This window comes from Epinephelus moara, chromosome 6 (assembly GCF_006386435.1).
Source record: "Epinephelus moara isolate mb chromosome 6, YSFRI_EMoa_1.0, whole genome shotgun sequence".
Lineage (NCBI taxonomy): Eukaryota > Metazoa > Chordata > Actinopteri > Perciformes > Serranidae > Epinephelus > Epinephelus moara.
This window is the reverse complement of record NC_065511.1, coordinates 42,905,275-42,925,659: the sequence shown is the minus strand read 5'-3', so window position 1 is coordinate 42,925,659 and position 20,385 is coordinate 42,905,275. Positions and strand designations below refer to the sequence as shown.

The following is a 20,385-nucleotide window of genomic DNA, read 5'->3' as shown; positions in this document are numbered from 1 at the left end:
GTTTCTAGTGGGACTATGTTTACAAGCACAAGAGTTCAGCGAGCCACCGAAGGACCGCCCTGCAGATTTACTATTGGTTCTGCAACGTAGGGAGTTTTTTTAAACTCTGAAATTGTATCCGCCCATCTAAACACAAAATCAGGGAGAAAGTCATCAGTCTTTAGTTAAGCAAAGTGTCTAAAGACTGACTTGTGAGTCTACTAAAAGTCTGATATAAATAAAGTTTGTTTTAAACTCTATGACGAAGCATTTTAAAATTATCCAGATGGGTTGTAAAAAAAGTTTTATAGGAGTTAAGAAAAGTTTCTCAGCCCATTATGAAGGTTTATCCTTATATGAAAACATAATTTTCAACAATAAGATTAGAAGTTATGACTCGGTAAAATCTGAAAGTGTGTGTGTCTGTGTGTGTGTGTGTGTGTGTTACCCGTCAGACAGCGGCGTGTTTTCTCTCAGACTGACTCGGCTGCGAACAGAGTAAGAAACCATCTTCTGGAAGGAAACTCTCTCATAGAAACTTTTCACCGGTCCAGACAGATCCACTGAAAACACACACACACACACACACAGATGTAAAACTACATCAGCCTCCAGTTGTAACTCCTCTTATGCCTCGTTCACACTACACAGCTCATCTAGGGTCTCATCTAAACCTGAACATAAGCGACCATTAGCAGCAGCAGCAGCAGCAGCAGAGACAGTTTTGTTTACCCTTCTTGCTGTAGGTGTTCTTGGGCGTTCTGTCCAGCAGGGGGCGGCAGGGTTGTCTCAGAGGTTTGTCGTAGGCTCCACAGACTCTGCTGTCCGAATACAACGAGCAGCTGAAGAAACCTGCAGCATCGGCGTCTCTGACGTCAGCGATGGAGCACTGCTGCTCCGCATCACAGCCTGAAACACATTTATAACAACATTCTTTCATTTTGATCACATCTGGAAGAAAACACTCTGAGGTCTCCATGTAACGTACGTGTGAGACACCAGAGCAGTGCCTGCTGGGAGTCGTAGTTCTTCTTGTTGAGCCAGAAGGAGAGCGTGGGGAGTTTTCTCTGAGGATCCACAAGGACGTCGTCTTCTGACAGAGACTCAAACTTCAGCTGCACCGACGCTGGACACACAAATACACACAGTCAACATCTGAGTCACCTCTGTATCAGAGCTGCAACTAGTGGTGGAATGTAACTAAGTACATTTACTCAAGTACTGTAGTTTAGTACAATGTTGAGGTACTTCTCAAACTACTTTTGTCTTTTTTTCTTCAACCAACGTTACAACACACAAAATTATTCAGGTTACCATAATAAACAAACAAACAAACAAACAAACAAACAAAAACATTCAGAAATCAGAAGCTGGAACCAGAAGATTTTCAGCTTTTGAAGTTCTCATTTAAGAAGCTGGACTCATTTATGCTTTAAAAAAAGGTAATACAGAAAACCAACTCATCATTTTAGTTCTTCCATATATACAATCACACTTTAACGTCCCAGCAGAGGTGCCTCTTCATAAAACAATAAGAACATCTGCTGCTGAAGCATCCACACTAATGAAGTGACAGAATCTGTTGACTGTGTGAACAAACTGCACACAGAGGAGCAGCTGTGAGTTCAGGGGTGAAACGAACCATCCAGAGGAGGACCGACTTCTGCTGCTGCACAGGAAGAAGAACCAGAACCACCAGCTGCTGACTCAGCATCTGACAAACAACAACAACAACAGTAAGGAACAAACAGCACTGAGATAGAAACACTGCTCACACTCATGTCATTATCTTGTAGCTGTCTGATCTCTGTGAGCGCAGGAACGGGCGACCTTTAACTTTCAACGCTTTGTTTGTGTCGTGTTAGAGGACGGCAGACGTGATTTTTTGGGACAATGTGTGACACACGTGGTAGAGAAATGACTGTTATTAGTCTTTATAAATACTGATTGAATATAAGAGGAAATGTCAGCAGTGTTTAACCTGCTTTAAATCACGTTGTCTGGCTTCAACCACAGGTTACGTAACCAAAAGATATGATGTGTTCTTACTGAATAATTGGAGCAGGACCTTTTCCTTCAGTATGTGAGTGTAGAGCTCCTGACAGGTAGAAGACTTTCATTGTCACTACTCTTTGCTAACTTTCTACAAAGCAGCTTTAGAACGTTACAAAATGACGAAGCCTTTTTACACAGACACCACGTGATGGGGCGGCTATGAAGTCCCTTCAGTAAGCTGCCTTTGTGTTTTCATACAGCATCATGACGCCCCAGTGTGACATTTCAGACAGCTTGCTGGCATCGTGAACGCACAAGAGGTGTGACAGGTGTAACGTTTAACACAACAGCATCAAGTGTGACATTTAACATATGTGTCAGCATTAATGAATGAAAATATGAAAATGAATATCTGAAGTGTTGATTTTTTCCCTGGTTTTAAAAGCTGTATTTCTCTGAAGTGATGTCATTTTCTGAACTTACCAGACTGTTGTAGCTGCTCTGTTATTGGCCTTTACCCCCTCATTCACATTACTGATGATTATTTATCAAAACTCTATAAATATCATGTGTGATTTTTTCCATATCGCCCAGCACTACCAGGATCTCATTGTTTTCCCAACTTTTTCAGCTGTTGTTCTTTTTTGAGTTAGCTGCTAACTGCTATCAGCTGCTTTTTAAATCTCCGGGAGGTGGGTCACACATATAACATGCCCGTCCCGTCTATGGTCCCGTCCTGCCAGCTGTCCCTTTTACACAGATGTAGATTCTGCATTGTTACTACCTAAACTACCGACTGTGGCCATTCTGCGATCGTACCTTTTATAAAGAATGGCGAGGAGGAATAATGGGATAAGATATTAAAATGTTTCTGGGTACCAGTGTTCAGGTAGAGGGCCTGGAAACTGATGATGGAGGCCTGGTAGTCTTTTTTGTTCTTACTGTCGGCTGGCAGAGACGAATCAGCTGGAAGAAAAAACACAAACAGGAAACAGAAGTTTTGTTTTTTTTTAACTTTTCTGACTGACGACATCAGTTGTTGTTTCCAGTCATTTAGTTTCTGTTTCTTACTGATGGTGAACTTTTGTCCTCCAAAGTCGAACACGAAGCTCCTCTGCTGCTCGTTGTAAATTAGCCCCGCCCCACAGATACGACTGGCTTTTCCCTGTCCAATCACATCCCAGTCCTGGTCCCCACACATCAAGACTGACGGAGCCCTCAGCCAACCACAGAGCAGAGAGCCTGAGGGGGCGAGACGCAGACAGTTCATCCATTCATTCAAATCATTTAATAACTGTTTGATACATTGACTTATGAACTCATTCATTCAAATATTCATATTTAATTAATTCACTCTATTTGTTCATTCACACATTAATCAGTTCACATTTTAACTTTTTAATCCCTTCATTCATTCATTTGTTCAGTCGCTTTCTTTCACTCAATTAATTGATTTATACATTTATAGATTTATGAATACAACATAATTTATTCATCCACTGAATCTGTTTATTCACTCATTCATTTATTAATTTAACTCATTCACGTCCTTTGTGTACTCACAAATTAATTCAATCACTAATTCAGTCGTTTATTCACTTAATCATTTCTCCAATCATGAGCTCACTAACAACTTTACTCATTCTTTATCTCATTGATTTGTTATCTCACTCATTCATTCATTCATTTATGACTTTAGTCAAGTGTCTCCATGGTAACGCACCTCCATTCAGGACGTTCTGGTTGAGGATGAATCCGTCGCAGCAGGCGTCACGGCTGCAGGCGTCCTGACAGAAACGATGAGCGTCAGAGAGAGACATCCGTCTGGAGGAGAACACCTGAGTCCTGAACACACCTGAGACTGCCTTCATCATCCTCATCCTCTCAAAACTCTGCTGCTGCTGCCGAGTGGAAAACTCCGCACCTGAAACACACACACACACACACACACACACAGACAGTGTGAATGAACAGTTACAGTAACGTCTGAGTGTGTTTTTTATATTTGTTGATGTCAGTCATCTAGTTGCCGTGGTTACAGTACCTTTCTTCCTGATGACCAGTAGATCTGAAGCCCCGCCCCTCACTTTAAGAAAGCAGCTCAGCCAATCAAAGAGCTCGGCCTGAGGATTACCCAGAAACCCACTGGTCTGAAAGAATAAAAAAAAAATCAACATTTATCAGTACGACTGTAGAAAATGATTTACTGTAATTATAATAAATTATGATAAAACATAGTGTTAAAAAAGGACTTAAGGAATCATTCATGATAAAAACACACATTATTTCAGACTTCTAACTGATTATTATTTTACTGAATGATGTTATAAAGCCTGAGAATCTGCTGATTCCTGAAGTATTAAAAAACTTTCTGATGATATAAAAGCTCCTTCACAGGGAAACACAGTCAGAGTGTGTGTTTATGTTCTGACCATCTGTTTGAATTATTTAATGTATAAATCATTATAATTACAATTAATATAATTAATTGTTTGTGACACATCAGACTTTCTTTCTGTCAGTTTGGTGGACTGCTCTAAATACTACATTACCCATGAGCCTCAGCTGCTGTTGCTGTGGTGAAGAACTGATCCAGAATCAGACCTTTAAACAGCTGCGTGTTTTCATCAGGTTTCAAAAACTGTAATCTTCAACTACAGCTGACGTCAGAATGTGAGGCTCTGTGATTAGATGTTTGTTGGTGAAGTGCACCCTGGGAGTCGTAGTTGACTTCTCTCCTTTAGTTTTTGTCAATTTAGTTCATGTCAGTTTATTACTGGGAAAGCTTTGTGTGTGTGTGTGTGTGTGTGTGTGTATATACCTGCTGGGAGGTGTTGCAGCGTGTGTTCAATGTGTGCGTGCTGTACAGTTCACACTGAGTCTGTTTGTTGAACAGCGCCACATGGTGGCAGGACGGCTCCACTGCACACGCTGAGAGAAAGACAGAAGACACACAGTCAACACATGCGCACAAATACAGAAGATAAAAACTAAGGAAGCACTGATTGTGAAATTCTGGACCGATATCAATGTTTGAAACAACAATTTGGTAGATACAGATGTTTTGATTGTTATTTATTCCCTCTTTAGTGGCAGGGAAACAGGGAAATCTAAACTAAACTCATCAGAACAACAGTTCTTCATAACTCTACCTCTGAATAAATTCAATCATACACACTCAGTCTGTTTACATGACATTAGAAAAAACTGATGTACTGGACCTTTAAAATCCCTGTAAACATGTCAGTGTGAGTGAAATGGTCCTGCAGTGAATTTGTCACAGTGGGACTAACACACCCAGATCATGTGACTCTTGCATGTATACAGTCAATCAGACCCAAACTGGCCGAGGCGCTCTGAGCATGCTCCACAGTTTCCGCCCCGGGCTTTGACCCAGAAGTCCAATAGCATTAAATGTGTAAGAGAAGAAGAAGCCAATTCAATAGATGGATTCCCCTCCTGTGCTTGTATACTGGGACAAGGACAGGAGTCCAGTTAAATGTCCTTGTTGAGCTGGAACTGCAGCTCCACGTCACTGTGACTGGAAACGTACTGATTTATGAAACTCTTAAAAAAAACCCCGCCTTTTTACTATATATATCACAATTCCCTCTCTAGTATCTGTTTTATATATCTGTGAAGATTACATTGAACGCATCATGAGGACGTTATCCCAGGACTCATTTTAACTGAACAGAGCTTGAATGCATCATGATATAACTCAATGCAACCCCCATCAGCAGTTAGTTCCGGCCACCAGCTGCTAAAAGCTAACGTTAACTAGCTCTCCTCCTGCTGACGTCAACACAGACTTGTAGCTCACAATAAAGTATTATCAGGGAGACAGTAGGGTGTGTCCTCCTGACACGACGATAGTGAGTTTACTGCATCCTTTCATCCTGACAGCGTCCTGTGGAAGAGCTCTGTTTGACCCTCTGTTTTCTATAGTCCCCAGGACGACGGGACACCGTTAGCTTTGAGCTCGGCTTTTTAGCTGAACTTAACTGATGTGACACAACAGAAAAACTTCAGCCACCGCCATCAGTGAAAGTCATCTTATTTGCTGACAGGCCAATGACAGTCAACAAGACGAATATTTGACGATACTGATGTGCAGTAATAAATTATTTAGCTTGTGTGTGTGTGTGTGTGTGTGTGTGTGTGTGTGTGTGCCACCTTGGACACAGGATGTGAGGTCAGAGGTTGTTGTTTGCAGGACTTCAGCGTCTTCAGCTCCGACAATCAGATCTGATCCAGGAACAGCCTGAAACCTGCTGAGAACTGCAAAACACACAAACACACAGATTACAAAGTACGTCACAGTTAAGACACAGATAAATGTAAACTGCTCTCTGATTGGCTGCTGAGATTTCACCTGAGCACTCGTCATCAGTCAGAGGCTTTTCACTGCTGGTCCACTCAAGCTCCGCCCCCTCACTGTTGAAACACCTCCACCTGCCGGACAGGAAGTCAGGCTGCGCTGACAGGAAGTCACCTTGTTCTGAACATCGCAGGCCCCGCCTCTGACACTCTGTCACACCTGACACACACACACACACACAGAGGTAAACACACACTCATATTCCTACACCTGCAGTTCACTGGCTTCAGTTCACGTCATGTTCGTACTGAGGGCTCACATTGATTGACAGATGAAGCTCCAGCAGCTGAGGAGCCTCTTGGACACCTGTTGCAGAAGTCCCGCCCCTCTTCATCCTGATAGGTCCCCTGAGGACAGAGAAGACACGCCCCCTCCCTGGAGAAACTCCCAGACGGACATATGACTGCGAAAACAGAGACGGAGAGAAACTAAATCGCCGTTCACACCGATCAGATCTGACTGTCAACTGCGACGAACGAACAGCATGAACTGACTCACCGCAGCCTTCACCGTCACTGTCGAGGTGGTAACCATGGGAACAGCCGAAGCTTGGTGTTGTCATGGAAACCAGCTTGGGGTCTGATGTCAGCATGGATCGGATATTATCCAGAAGGCTCTGAACGCCCTCCAGAAGTCTGGACTCACTTAGAAACAGGCCTGAGATTTAAAAAGACAAACAACATAAAACCATGTTACATTTAAAAAACAAAACATGTCAACAAATAAATAAATGTTTTTTTAAAAATCAAAACTTCTGTAATGATGAAAATAAAAACCTGTTTTCTACTTGTGAAGCATTCACAAGTTTAACTGACTGTATTAAGCCTTTTTAAACGGAGTGTGGTGGACAGTTGCTGCCTCATGTTTCACTGCTGCTTGTGTCTGCTCACCGATATCGTGGAGGTCAGGGAGGTCAGAGGTCGGGAGGTCAGACAGGCCGGCGGTCCATCTGATGGTTAATATCAACATGTCGTTGCCGTCACACTGCAGACGCACAGATGAGTCGTCACACACTGATACCGAGCGACCGGACGTGGGAAGCTACAGACACAAATAACACAGGCACACATTTATGTTTTTTCCTGTGAACATTTTATGGACTTTAACTTTAACCTCGTCCAGTTCAGACCAAAGATTGGCATTTCTCATGTGCACATGTAAATAAATATTCTTCTCTCTCAGAACAAGTCTCTCCTGACTAAACTGCACTCAGACGTATCCCATGATGCTCTGCATTGTGATGCAGATCCAAATGCAAATTAAAAATACACAATAATTTTTTATTCTAAAATAAATTGAGAGCAGCCTCGGTGGAGTTGTGAGAGCTTCCTAATGTGTTAATGTTTGTTCATTCATTATTAAATCATGTTGGTTATTGAAAAACATTTCAAATTCTAAATGTATTTAAATAAATAAATCACCTGTGAATGATCATGATCATAATTAGAATATTAAAAATTCTCAATGCAATATAATAGAGGCCCCTTTCAACAAATAAAAGAAAAAAACTACATGATAATTTTGGTTTCATAAAACTACAAAATGTTAAGTCAGATTTTGGACGACCACATCATTCAGCACCTGAATTCTGACTTTCTATAATTTAATTTCTAACATGCAAAACTTTTCTTCCATTTTCTTCTTTTGAAATCGGGCCCTCACAGTTTGGTGTATGTTCTATTAACATGGTGTATAAACTCAGTGTATAAACACAGAGCAGTGCAGCAGTCTTCAGTATCAGGTTTTTTAGTGGAAGGTGGAGTTCAGGTGAGCTCACCTGTGCAGAGCAGAGCCCCCTGCTGGTCATCCTGTTGAACAACAGAGACTGTAAACTGCTGATCTGAGAGCAGGACGACGACAACGACCAGAGCTGAGAGGTCGACACCGAATGTAGAGGCTGAGAGACTACACACACACACACACACACAAAGTGAAACAGTTTATGTAAAAAGAAAGAATGTGCTGTGCTATGTGGAGCAGACAGTAGATCAAAGAATATTGACAACATTTCATTTCTCGTTTATCAAAAGTATTTTAACATTTAAAATTTAATAAAAACTAAATCAATCTAAAACCTGACTGATGATTTATAAAATGATCAGTAACGATGTGATCAGTGGACTTTACAAACAGCGGCATGGTCCTTTAAAGATCAGCTCTTACTCTGACAGGCTCCACTCAGAGGTTTATTGTCTCCGACCCATTGCTGACTCTCAGTCTCGCACAGGAAGCTGCTGACAGGAAGTGAGTTCTGGTAACCACGGTGACAGACGAGGTCGCAGCTCTGCTGACCATCAGCTGCCGGGCGGCACACCATTGCACCGTGGGTAACAGCGGAGTCAGGACAGAGAGGGCCTGGAGAGGAGAACAACAACCAATCAGCTGCAGCCTCCTCTGAACTGAGGCTCCTCAAACGTCCACGAGATCAAACTGACGTATTGAAGTGAATCAGAAAAGTAAGTAGTAAACCTGATATTAATGACTTTAAGAGGGGGCGTGTTTTCACGTACGGTCACATGATGGTGTTTGTCCTGTCTGTCGAAGTGTTCTGGTCCCGCCCACTTCCTGCCCATCCTCAGAGACACACCAACAGGAAGTGGCATCACACTGCAGTGGGATGAAGGAGCTGTCGGGGCGACACTGGGAACCCTGCAGCTCACACCAGCTGGGACCTGAACACACCACACAGTTTATCAGTTTACAGACTGAAGTGTGACAGTGAGCACATCACTAACAGGTGTGTGTGTATACGTACATGTCAGCTGTCCAGCGGCGCTCAGTTTGGCCATCTGTATTGTCTCTCCAGTTGTAGGGTTCACACACCAGCCTGCAGCGCCTCCTGTCTGCAGCACTGAAAAACCACCGTCCTGAAACACAAGTGTTTTCTATTCTTCAGCTTTATTCATCTATGCAACAAAACATGCAGCCCAAAGTTCTTCACATGGCAAAATTAAAACAACACAGAAAATAATAATAGTGATGCAACAATAAATACAATTTTGCAGAACAAAAAATTACAACAATCAAACAATAAACAAAAAAGTCAGTAGAATGAAACAGGATTATCAGCAAGGATAAAGATAATGTAAGAAACAATGATTACAATTTAAAAACTAAGATTGTCACGTTACTCAAAATTAAAATACATTTGAAGTTAAAAAGAAATCACTAACATTCAAGACTGAAAAAAGGAAATTATTAAAATGTATTTCTGACTTCTGTCTTGTCAGAAAGGTTCCTACCTCGTCACACTTCGGGTCGTATGGTGAAGTGGTGGTGAGGTCAGATCCTTTCATCCAACCAGAGAGCTGAGAGTGAGCCTGAGCTCTCTGACAGCGAGTCAGACCTACAAAACACACACACACACACACACACACACACACACACACACACACACACACACACACTATGTAAGGATAATTCAACACTTCTCACAAATATATAGTTTCATCAGTAATTTCTAACACAGCTGCTCACTGTAGTTTTGAATCAAACAAACAGGAAATGGAGACTCTGACTGGGACTATTTTCAGCGGTGGATTAATCCACATTTGGTGCTATGGTGAGTACTTGTGGCAGCAGGACGGTGTATGTGAGACGAGGGCAGGGTAATAAAACAATAACAATTATTATCTAAATATAATTTTCCTATTAGTGCTGTAATTAGTGTTCAATATATCCGCCATTTATTTAAACCACCCATACAACCATGGGGGGCAGTAATGCACCTTAAACGTCATTTGCCAACCGTCATGAAACAGAATAAGTAGTAGTAGTAGAAAACACTGACCACAGCTGAAATTTTTTGTCAAATTCTTTTGTTTCCATTATCGACTAAAACAACAAAATGTTTTAAACCGTCTGGCGTGCTCCGGACAGATTTAAGATTTCTTTGTCTAATTTATTGCTTTATTTATTGACATTATATTAATTATAACTGTTTTGAATCTACGTCAGATTTGTGAAGTGTTCTGCTGTTTATCATGTTCTGACATTAAATAACTATTATACTGATCATTGATCATCATCAGTCCTTCATTAAGTTTAAATCACAAATATCAATAATCTCCAACTTTCATTCAGGAGCAAAAAAATTAACCTTTAAACTTGAAAGAAATAATGACTTTTTTAGATAATTATCATGGTAACATATTTACTCACATCCCAGAGCCCTACGTGGGACTGAGCCGAAATACACTACAGAGTGTGTGTTCATGGTAATGAAGGAACATGTCACCCAGTGACACAGTATGACTCACTGATGTGTTTTTAAACAACATCTGAGCTCTGTGGCACAGAGGAAGAAGATATATCTGAGTTTCATTTTAATCACAGAGACGCTGTGTTTCTGTTTTTGGATCAGAACATTAAGTTTCATCTGATAAACTGATCCAGGAACAGGAAGTCTGACTGTGAGGAGCAGGAGAAGCTTCCTTTACACATCAGTGCTGAAGAATGTTTATAACCTCTGTTAACATATGAATCATGTGCATCTGTGTAATTCAAACACAGTCTTTAAAATGTGTGTGTGTTGTCTCACATTTGGGCAGGTGGAGTGAGCGGCTCGTCAGAGAGTCAGGGATGTACTCTCCATCTTCATCGACACACCAACACTGACCTGAACACACACACACACACACACACACAGAGTGATGAACCAACACTGTAAATGTATAAGAAAACCACACAATAACTCGTCTGCATGTGTGTTATAAGTGTGTGTGTGACCTGTGCTGTGGTAACACTGTGTGTGCAGCCAGTGTCCGTCAGCGTCACACTGTGGGGTGAACGGCTGGTATGAACGACGCTGAGGAGGCAGGAACATCTGGACAGCTGCAAAACAGAGAACAGGAGATGGGAGTGAGCGTTGCAGGCAAGTCCACAGGAAGTTCATACCCACATAAAGAGGAGAAAATCCTCAGTACAGTTAAGAAAATGTTTTATGGCACAGGATGTGAAAATATGATGGAAGCAGGACAGTCGTGCATGAAATGTACCTATTTTTTATGTCATTATCTGACATGGAAATCAGCAACCAGTAATCTATTGAGTGGCCGGCAGATTTTGGAATCCAGCAGCCACAGTGACAGATGTAAAAAAATCCTTTCTAACCCTGCCATTAGCTCAAGATCATCAGTTAATTATTTTCTCATCATGAGATAACACAGCTTGTTCTCTCATGATAACGAGTTAATTAAGGTCGATTCTTGAGAAAAAACAAAAGGTAAGTTTCTCGAGGTGAAGAGATCATTTATCACAAGAAACCAGATTGATAATACAAGCTAACTTAAACCAGTGACTGTGTGGAAGGAAAGAAATCATTTAAAGGCTGGAAATGATCAAATGGGAATATGATCCCATGTATACAGAGCCTCATTTAGTATGCCCGGATCTATACGCAAATTAGCCCCGCCCATCTTTATCAAAACAGATAATAATGTGTTGCTAATGTTAGATACTCTTTGTTCATGATCTACAGCTCTGACAAGTTTAAGCAAACCTGAAACTTAACTTGCAAAATACAGATTTGCAGCTACTCCTGCCTCTCCTCTGATGCCCCTCGTTTTTCTATAGGGTTGCAACAGTTTGAGATTTTTACAGTTCAGTAACTGTCTCAGAATATATTGCAGTTTCATGGTGTCATGGTATTAAAGAACTGATATTATTATAAGTCAGAATGACCCTCAAAAGAATGAAACCAGAGGGGTTATTTTTGGTTTAACAACTGTTTCATTACTACAACTGAAACTTGAAACCATTTTGTTGATGGAAGTTTGTGTTAAAAGTTTCCCTTTTGGAAATAATGAAAATAGATGTTTTCTGTCCAGCTGCTTTTCTGTTCAATATCGTACATAAAGAAATGTACACGGTACGATAACTGTCAATTTTAATATCATGGTATACCATTGCAACCCTACTGTAGCATTATGCTAATGATATGGAAAGCCCCACCCTGCCTGATTGGTTCCTCAGGTTTGTGACATAACAAACCCCGACTGTCTGAATCTGCGTTTGTGACACTGTCATTGGTTCACAGCTCTGGTGCTGACTGCTTGTTCTACTCGGGATATGTCATGTAAAAAACACAATGTGGACGTGTTAACAAGGTTAAAATCTGGATTTTCATTGGCTGGTGTCGTTCATCTTAACATCCACACTTCACTCACTGGAGAAAGCAGCCAATCGCAGAGAAGCTTTGGAGCGGCTCAGCAGCCTATCAGAGATCTGCAGCTCCTCCTCTGATTGGCTGATCTGGAGCTCCTCCGGGGTCAGACGCAGACCTTCGGCCAATAGAAAACCGTATCCCAGAGGGAAGTGGGTGGAGTTAGAGAGAGCGATGAGGCTCTTCACTTCCTGTCTGAAAGCTGTGACCTCATCCAACGCCTGAGAGCACGGACCTGCAAGTTAATGTTAAGGTGTTTTATTATATTTATTTTTTATCATACTATAACAAAATAAATAATCCCAATGGATCTGTAAAATATAGAAACTTCTCAGAGACTCTGCGTGCAGCATGGTCTGTAAGAAGAGTCACAGAAGTGTCGAGTGTTGGATTTATAAGTTTAATCTGACCTGCAGAGGACTGAAGCTTCTGTGTTGTTCTCTTTGGACCTGAAACACAACAGACAGAACATCAACAGATGCTCTCTCAGGTAGTTTCAAAACTTTTAAAAACATAACTACATGTAAAATCTGCGGCACGTCTGATATCTTACATGTGACGGCGCCACCTGTCGACCCAGCAGTCATTGTTTTTCCCTCAGCGTCCACACAGAAGCAGCGTGACCCGACACACTGCAGTGGCAGAAAGTCACCGTCCTCAGAGCACGCTGGGACGTGGATCTCAGCACCGGCCGCCAAGCTGCCTTTCACCTTCAGTGCCAGTGCTCGCTCTCTCTCACAGTGGGATGGACACCGAGGTCGACCATTGGCAGTACGCGACCCTGCGACCTCTTGACCCTGAGTGTCCACACACCAGCACTCTTCACCTCGACACTGAACCTCCTGGAAACCACCACTAGGCGTGCAGTTGGGGACAAAGATGGCCGCTGCGTCCTCGTAGCAGGAGCGCAGCAGAGGAGTCAGAACCTGGAAAACAACAAGATGAAGCATGGTCACGGTCTGCTGTGGGCATGCCACAGCTGACATGTCACGCCGTGCCCATGTCCGATGTATTTTCGGCGTCAGCGTAATGAAGTGTTTGAGGATGTGTTATGTCTGACCTGTTGCAGAGAGGCAGAGTGAGAGCTGCTGCTGCTCCTCAGGGTGTGCTGGAGGGCAGAGAGGAAGGCAGGGTCCTCCAAAGCTCTGCTGATGGACAGGACCAGGTCCTTGTTGTTCTGGAGGCTGATGGCGACGCTCTGAGAGGAGAGGCGGTCCAGACCGAGGGCTCCCCGTGCTCCCACTGCCCCGCTGAAGTTAAAGGAGGCGGCGCTTTTCAGGAACTTCCCTCCAAACAGGTTCTCTTGGAAGCGCTGAGGGGAGGAGCGAGCTAGAGCTTGCAGAGCCCCGCCCACTGAGGGGAAGAGACCGTGGAGGACTTCGACCAGGTGAGTGAAGAAGGAGGTGGGGTCCGTCTCCACCGGCAGGAGCTCCCTGAGAGGCCGGAGGAGGGGGAGACAGGAGGCAGAGGATCTGGCAGTGGAGGCCTTGAAAGGAGGTTCAACGGGACCGGAGAAGAGCCGGGACAGAGCTAGACGACGCTGAGAGAGACAGTCAGTAGGACCTGAACCTGGAGGAGGAGGAGGAGGAGGAGCAGGAGGAGGAGGAGAGGAAAAATTTTATTTTAGTCATTTTCATTATCAGATTTTGTAGCTGGTGTCTAACCCTTCACAAAATGTGTTTCTGTCTACAGTTCCAGTAAACGCACCACAGACCAGTGAGTCTCCGTGCTGACGTGTCCCAGGAAGCTCCCTCCCTGTGGGGTCGACACACCAGCACTGCCCACCCTGCTGACACTGTCTGGAGGTGAAGGATCCTCCGGTCTCACAGGACGGGACATGAACACTGGACGTCTCCATCGCTGCCCTCTGCTCCTCCTCACAGGCGGAGGGACCTGAGGGAGACGTAATCTGTTTAAACCAGTGTCTCCTGGTCCAGATGTTTCCTCTTATAAATATCTTTTATAAAATGGACATCTTAACACTCTGAGGCAGTTTAAACCAGTTTACATCCGATGAAACGCACTTTGAAGCAGGACTCAGCAGCATCTTAAACCAGTGTGATTCAGTTCACACCATCATCCATCTATTCAGGCTAGAAACATGGAACCAGCTTTGAAGGTTTTAGAAGACTGAAACCAGTTGAAATGAACACAGCTCACATCTGAAGTGTCCGGTGAGGGCGAGGCGAACTCCCAGCATCCTCCTCTGCAGGACTCTGTAGATGTTGGTCTGAGAGAAGGAGCGACCGGACTGAAGACCGGAGAACGCCGAGTCGTACACCTCAGACAGGAGGAGCTCCACACCTGGACAGGAAGTGCACGCCTTTATCATGATCCCCCATCATCATCATCATCATCATCATCGTGTGTGTGTGTGTGTGTGTGTGTGTGTGTGTGTAGGAGGGTGTGTGTGTACGTACCTGTGTTCTCCAGCTCTCTGCCTCTGCTGTCTGAACAGAAGCAGAAGGAAGAAACTGCCGGGAAAAACTTCCTGAAACTACTGAACGTCTCAAAGGCCTCTGGGAACCTGAAACGACACACATGTACAGAGATACACACTGAAATACACACAGAGATATAGACAGACAGGTGAGTTACCTGTTGAAGGCGTGCAGACAGACAGACAGACAGACAGGTGAGGTACCTGTTGAAGGCGTGCAGGAGGTCCAGCTCCTTCCTGTCAGTCATGTTGATGAATTTACACTGAACAGGGAGGAAGCTGCCGTCTGTGTCACACTGAGGAGGAGACTGAGACCCGGAGCCGTGCAGGAGACGCCTGGTCCTCACTTCACAGCTGCCGGGACCTGCAGGTCAAAGGTCAAACACATTATATACAAATCCTTAAAGACATACTACGAAAGATTTGTCACTTCCTGTTTGTAAACACGACCTGAACACGTCACAGTAGAAATGTGGTCCTGTTCTCTTCTTCTTGCACTATTTGTTTTCCATGTTCAAAGTTCACCACTTTGAAAACTGAAAATAAATGCTGTTGAAATGATAAGGAAATGTGCGGTGCTGATTTTATTTCGTAGACACAGGCTATTAGCAGTTAGACATTATGAGGTTCGGACCTTTGCTGGGAGGAAATTTGAGTAACTGGACCTCTTTGTACTTTAACGTAAAAGCCCTGGTGTATAATATCACCAGTAGTGTTGTCAGTGTCATCAGCAGGATCAGTATGACTATCAGTAGTATCTGTACGTACAGCGTTGAGGTGTCCCGGCCTGTCTGGTCCCGTAGAGCTCCATGCCGTCCTGATCCACACACCAACACTGCCCCCTGCTGGAGTCACACTGAACTGACTCAAAGAGACCTGAAGGAGAACACTGCAGGACTGACTGCAGCTGGCAGGGAGACGGACCTGCAGACAGACAGACAGACAGACAGACAGAAAGATAGACCCGTCACCTAAGTACACTTAGAGCAAGACTGTGACTGCCGTGGATGTGGCGTAAGCTCTAAAGAGGCAGGGACAGACTCTGCACTGCTTCAGTGGATGAACAGATTTGTCAGTAATTAAAATTCTAAATTCTGGTCTTCATAATATAACTTTAAATTTAAGGTAAATGCAGGCTGACATAGACTCAGACTGTCATTATCAGGGAAAGCACTATGACTGATTTTACAACATCTGATCTGTAACATCCCTGATCATTTAGCATGTGTTAAGGTGCTGTTGTGTTTCTCACAGTGAGGCGCAGAGCTGTTGGTTCGAGTCCCGATGACCTCCTGACCTTCAGCGTCAACACACCAACACTCGTTACCCCGCCCACTGCACTGCACAGGTCTAGACACACACACACACACACACACACACACACACCCTTGTTATAACTCCAGCAAACAGTTCTGGAAATAACTGGACGGAAGACTGATGTTTAAAACACAATAAAAACACACACTCCACTCCATCATGTTTTTTTAAATTAGTCATAACTTAACTGTTAGACATAATTCAAGCCAAAGCAGCACATAAGGTCTATTTGTTAACACTGTGAAACTAAAGATGGCGCCAGCGTGGAGCCGACACGTTTAAATGATTTAATGTTATTTTATGTTCTCTGTATTTTCTATTTCATTTTGTTGCATTCTTTAACACAGATACAGACACAGAAACACAATTATGTGCTGCAGATATTTACCTGAACCTGCCATCGTGTGTGCAGTGAGGGACGTCACCTTGTTGCTTGGCAACAGCCCCGCCCCTTAGCAACTCACATCTGCTCAGGGTTTCTGACTCCAGCTGGTACTCTGGACAACAATAAGAAACAACGACATCATCAGCAAATAATAAATCATTTTAAATAATTAAACGATCAGCTTGGCGTGCTCTCTAAAGGCTGATGATGAAATCATCAGGTTTTACTGTTGTCAATAAACTGACCTTTTTTTTGGCTGCATCATCAAAACAGAGCAACACAGGATAACAACTTGTCACAGTGGCTGAGCTGCTGGCTAGCAGCTAACAATGTTAGCCACAGTGTTGTGTTTCTGCAGGAGCCACGCTTCCACAACAGAAGGAGCATGACTTCAGTCTCAGGATGCCATTACTCCACTGTATCTTTACATAAGTAAATACATAATTAATGCTCTGAATGTCACGTACAGAAACTTTAGTAAATAATGAGGAGGCACGATAACATTGGCATGTCACTGGTTTCGGACGATATTGGCTTCAAAATGAAATATCAGAATCAGCCGATATTTCTGTCGATATTTTACAACCTGATTTTTTTTTTAACCAACTAAGTCAACATGTACAAAACATCAGGTAAATGAAACAGCACAGGCAGCAAAACAACATATCTGAAAGATATACAAGTATGTATGAAGAATATAAAGGAGAAAAATAAAAACAGACAGATAAACATACGATAAAATAAATATGTGTAACCCTTTCACAGTCGCCTCAAACTGCACTAATTACAGCCAGAGCAACAAAGCAGAAGAGGTAACCGCTGTGTGCTTGTAAGTGACAATGAAAGGAACATTAAGGCTCACTGTTTAGTCCTTTTTCGGTGGCGGACATGGCGCACGCTCAGCTGCAACAGCACAGGCTCCACTCGGTTTTCCTACTAACTGTTGGCTGTTCTGCTCCATGCTGATAGTGATAGTCTGACAGTGTAACAAGCAAATTATCAACCAGTCAACTTGAATTCTACTAAGTTAACTCTGTTTTACAAAACCCCCACAAAGTAAGACAAAAGGCTGTGAATTATTTTCCTGAGGGCTTTACAAATTCTAAAGGAAACATTATTTATAAATGCATATTATGAGACAATGAAATTATCGTACGACACAATGCAAACACAAATACATGGTCTCAAACCAGGTGTTACATAAGTAGGCCTGCATGAATGAAAATACGTATAAAAATAAAATCGGGGTCCAAACATACAGATAAAGAGGTTAGTCACAGGATTCGGGGAAGAAAGTTGCATAATCTTCTATCATATATGGATATACTGAATATCGGCCAAATGAGTTGTTATATATTGTCAAAATATCCATTATCGTGCATCCCTAGTAAATAAACAATAAAAAACATCTTGAAAACAAACCACTCACAAGAAACAAGAATTCCAAAAACAAAAAACAAATCATCACCAACAGCACACCATAACAATTTATAAGGAAACAAACCCTCCTTCCACCAACCAATAACACAAATCATCATCTCAGACTTGTTTCCAAACCAGCTGTGCTGTAACACTGATTTGTAACTTGACCAACATATAAAACACAGTGTATACTGTGTGACAGGTGACACCACTGTCTACGTCCCTGTGTCTATAAAGAAGTGACCTGTCTGATGTCATGGTCGCGTGTACAAACACAGCTTCTGGGATAAAACATCATGTCTTCAGTTTAACAGACATTAATGAGCAAACCGTGGTCATCACACATCGTCACAAACATGCCGACCTCAGCTTCTTAGCTGCTGATGTCGCATGAACTGAAAATAAAAGTATCACCTAAAAAATTCATTACAAATTCATTAGACTGTAAATGACACAAATAAATAAACAAGGTAAACCCTGTGGGTTGTTTCTTACTGCTCTGTCAGAAAATTCCAACTCTCAGCTGTCTTGTGTCAGAATTACTTCACTGTTGAGGAAACACTTACACAGAAGTATGAGGAAAAAGGAAGGAAAAGACGCATGTTGTTTCCTCACACTTGTTTCTAAATCCCCTGACGCTCTCAGCTGTTGCACATATTCTGCTACACCACCTCTGATCCAGAGCTGACTTTCAATAAGAGCCAAAAATTAGCTTTATTGGCAAAGTATGTGAATGAACACACACACACACACACACACACAATCTGACTCTGGTTTCAATTTGTTCTTACTGTACATACAGAAGAAATTACTGGAAGATAAAAACAGACATACAGCTGACTAGAATTACCAACGTGTGTTGTGAAACTCCACAAAGTCAAGCTGCAGTTACAGTTTACATCATGTCTGTCCAGACTTGTATGAAATCATGACAGTCGTCAAAGATTCAATTATGGATGGTGCTGAAAAGAAGCTACAAATTCTAAAACATGGATGCTTCATACACAGAAGATCTTTACAATCAGCACAGTTCAAAGTGGACACCCAAGTTTCATTCACTGATTTATCTGACACATAGAGACAAAATCAAACAGCTTCGACGAAGACAGACAGACAGACAGACAGGCAGACAGGCGGTCACAGTCCCAGGTGAGTTTACCTGAAGCTTTGCCCTGCAGCAGCTCCAGGCAGCAGACCAGGATGCAGGCGATGCGGAGCAGCCAGGCCATTGTCTCCGTGGTGACAGACTGAGCATCGCGGCGTCTTTATAAACCTGCAGACCTGCTGAGTCACCGTGAGGAGGACCGACAGAACAACACACCTTCATCCCTCCTTCCTCCTCTTCCTCGTCCTTGTCTTTCCATCTCAGTGGAACCGTGAGTTCTCAACCACCACTCAAGAGGCGGCCAGCGGGCCATGAAGCCCTCTGATTGGACGAGAGGATCTCTGAAACACAGGTGAGTGGTGGTCAGTGTTCAGTGTGACGTCTGTTACTAATCCAGCACATTGAAGCGCTCTCACCTGACGATCAGATGTTCACACCGACAGCACATTTATATATTTCCACCCATATCACAGAAAGGTTCATATTTTGGAGAGTTCAACACACACACATCAATTCACTCACAAACACGAGCAATAATGTTATTTTGGACATTTTATTAATGATAACAATAATGTTATTAATGTGCTCCTCTATGTTGTGCTCCACAGTTGAAGTAAGAACCCTGCAGCATCACTCAGTATGTGAAGCTGTTGCATCGTACATCGTAGCCTGTGATTCAGTCGGCGCTGTCATCGTACAGTCTGCAGACATCAAACCTGATGTTGTACCCAAATTAATTAGATCCATGTCACACAGTGTAGCTGCACTAAACTTAAAGGATTGATAAAACCTCAGTCTGTTTTTTGCTTAAGGTGAAAGTTTCGGTCCCTTCCTTGCTCAGAGTTGCTCTGAGAACTTTCCTAAATCACTTTTAAGCTCGGACTCCTGACTGAAAGTTTCTAGGCTAAGTTAGGAGCTCTCTGAGTGTTCCCAGGATGTTTGTGAATACAGCCCCAGATCCATAATGTCCTCATTTTCCAAAATAGTCCTCACTGCCAAGGTCCTAAACACACATTGTTCTCTTAATGATAGACGTACAAGTACACAGACACACAGACACAGACACACACACACATAGACACAGAAACACAGACACAGACACACACAGACACACACACACACAGAAACACACACAGACACAGACACAGACACACACACACACACACACACACACACACACACACAATTAAAAATAGCA

General features: G+C 42.9%; 1 protein-coding gene across 1 annotated transcript in view; it reads right to left on the bottom strand.

The window, feature by feature from the left end:
• tg (thyroglobulin) overlaps nucleotides 1-19,311 on the bottom strand; it is a 33,799-nt gene extending 14,488 nt beyond the window's left edge. The window contains exons 1-32 of the mRNA XM_050047886.1: nucleotides 19,242-19,311; nucleotides 16,664-16,772; nucleotides 16,211-16,308; nucleotides 15,727-15,882; nucleotides 14,939-15,322; nucleotides 14,679-14,822; nucleotides 14,226-14,411; nucleotides 13,594-14,087; nucleotides 13,072-13,444; nucleotides 12,929-12,967; nucleotides 12,523-12,753; nucleotides 11,084-11,188; nucleotides 10,896-10,973; nucleotides 9,598-9,701; nucleotides 9,111-9,222; nucleotides 8,866-9,027; nucleotides 8,519-8,710; nucleotides 8,133-8,260; nucleotides 7,246-7,396; nucleotides 6,854-7,012; nucleotides 6,615-6,758; nucleotides 6,350-6,514; nucleotides 6,151-6,255; nucleotides 4,796-4,905; nucleotides 4,019-4,124; nucleotides 3,698-3,898; nucleotides 3,046-3,216; nucleotides 2,854-2,940; nucleotides 1,622-1,693; nucleotides 968-1,105; nucleotides 712-888; nucleotides 428-542 (exon numbers count right to left, since the gene is read on the bottom strand). Of these exons, the coding sequence (XP_049903843.1) occupies nucleotides 428-542; nucleotides 712-888; nucleotides 968-1,105; nucleotides 1,622-1,693; nucleotides 2,854-2,940; nucleotides 3,046-3,216; nucleotides 3,698-3,898; nucleotides 4,019-4,124; nucleotides 4,796-4,905; nucleotides 6,151-6,255; nucleotides 6,350-6,514; nucleotides 6,615-6,758; nucleotides 6,854-7,012; nucleotides 7,246-7,396; nucleotides 8,133-8,260; nucleotides 8,519-8,710; nucleotides 8,866-9,027; nucleotides 9,111-9,222; nucleotides 9,598-9,701; nucleotides 10,896-10,973; nucleotides 11,084-11,188; nucleotides 12,523-12,753; nucleotides 12,929-12,967; nucleotides 13,072-13,444; nucleotides 13,594-14,087; nucleotides 14,226-14,411; nucleotides 14,679-14,822; nucleotides 14,939-15,322; nucleotides 15,727-15,882; nucleotides 16,211-16,308; nucleotides 16,664-16,772; nucleotides 19,242-19,311 (5,066 nt within the window). The remainder of the gene's footprint in view (nucleotides 1-427; nucleotides 543-711; nucleotides 889-967; nucleotides 1,106-1,621; nucleotides 1,694-2,853; nucleotides 2,941-3,045; nucleotides 3,217-3,697; nucleotides 3,899-4,018; nucleotides 4,125-4,795; nucleotides 4,906-6,150; nucleotides 6,256-6,349; nucleotides 6,515-6,614; nucleotides 6,759-6,853; nucleotides 7,013-7,245; nucleotides 7,397-8,132; nucleotides 8,261-8,518; nucleotides 8,711-8,865; nucleotides 9,028-9,110; nucleotides 9,223-9,597; nucleotides 9,702-10,895; nucleotides 10,974-11,083; nucleotides 11,189-12,522; nucleotides 12,754-12,928; nucleotides 12,968-13,071; nucleotides 13,445-13,593; nucleotides 14,088-14,225; nucleotides 14,412-14,678; nucleotides 14,823-14,938; nucleotides 15,323-15,726; nucleotides 15,883-16,210; nucleotides 16,309-16,663; nucleotides 16,773-19,241) is intronic.
• Nucleotides 19,312-20,385: the final 1,074 nt, after the last annotated feature.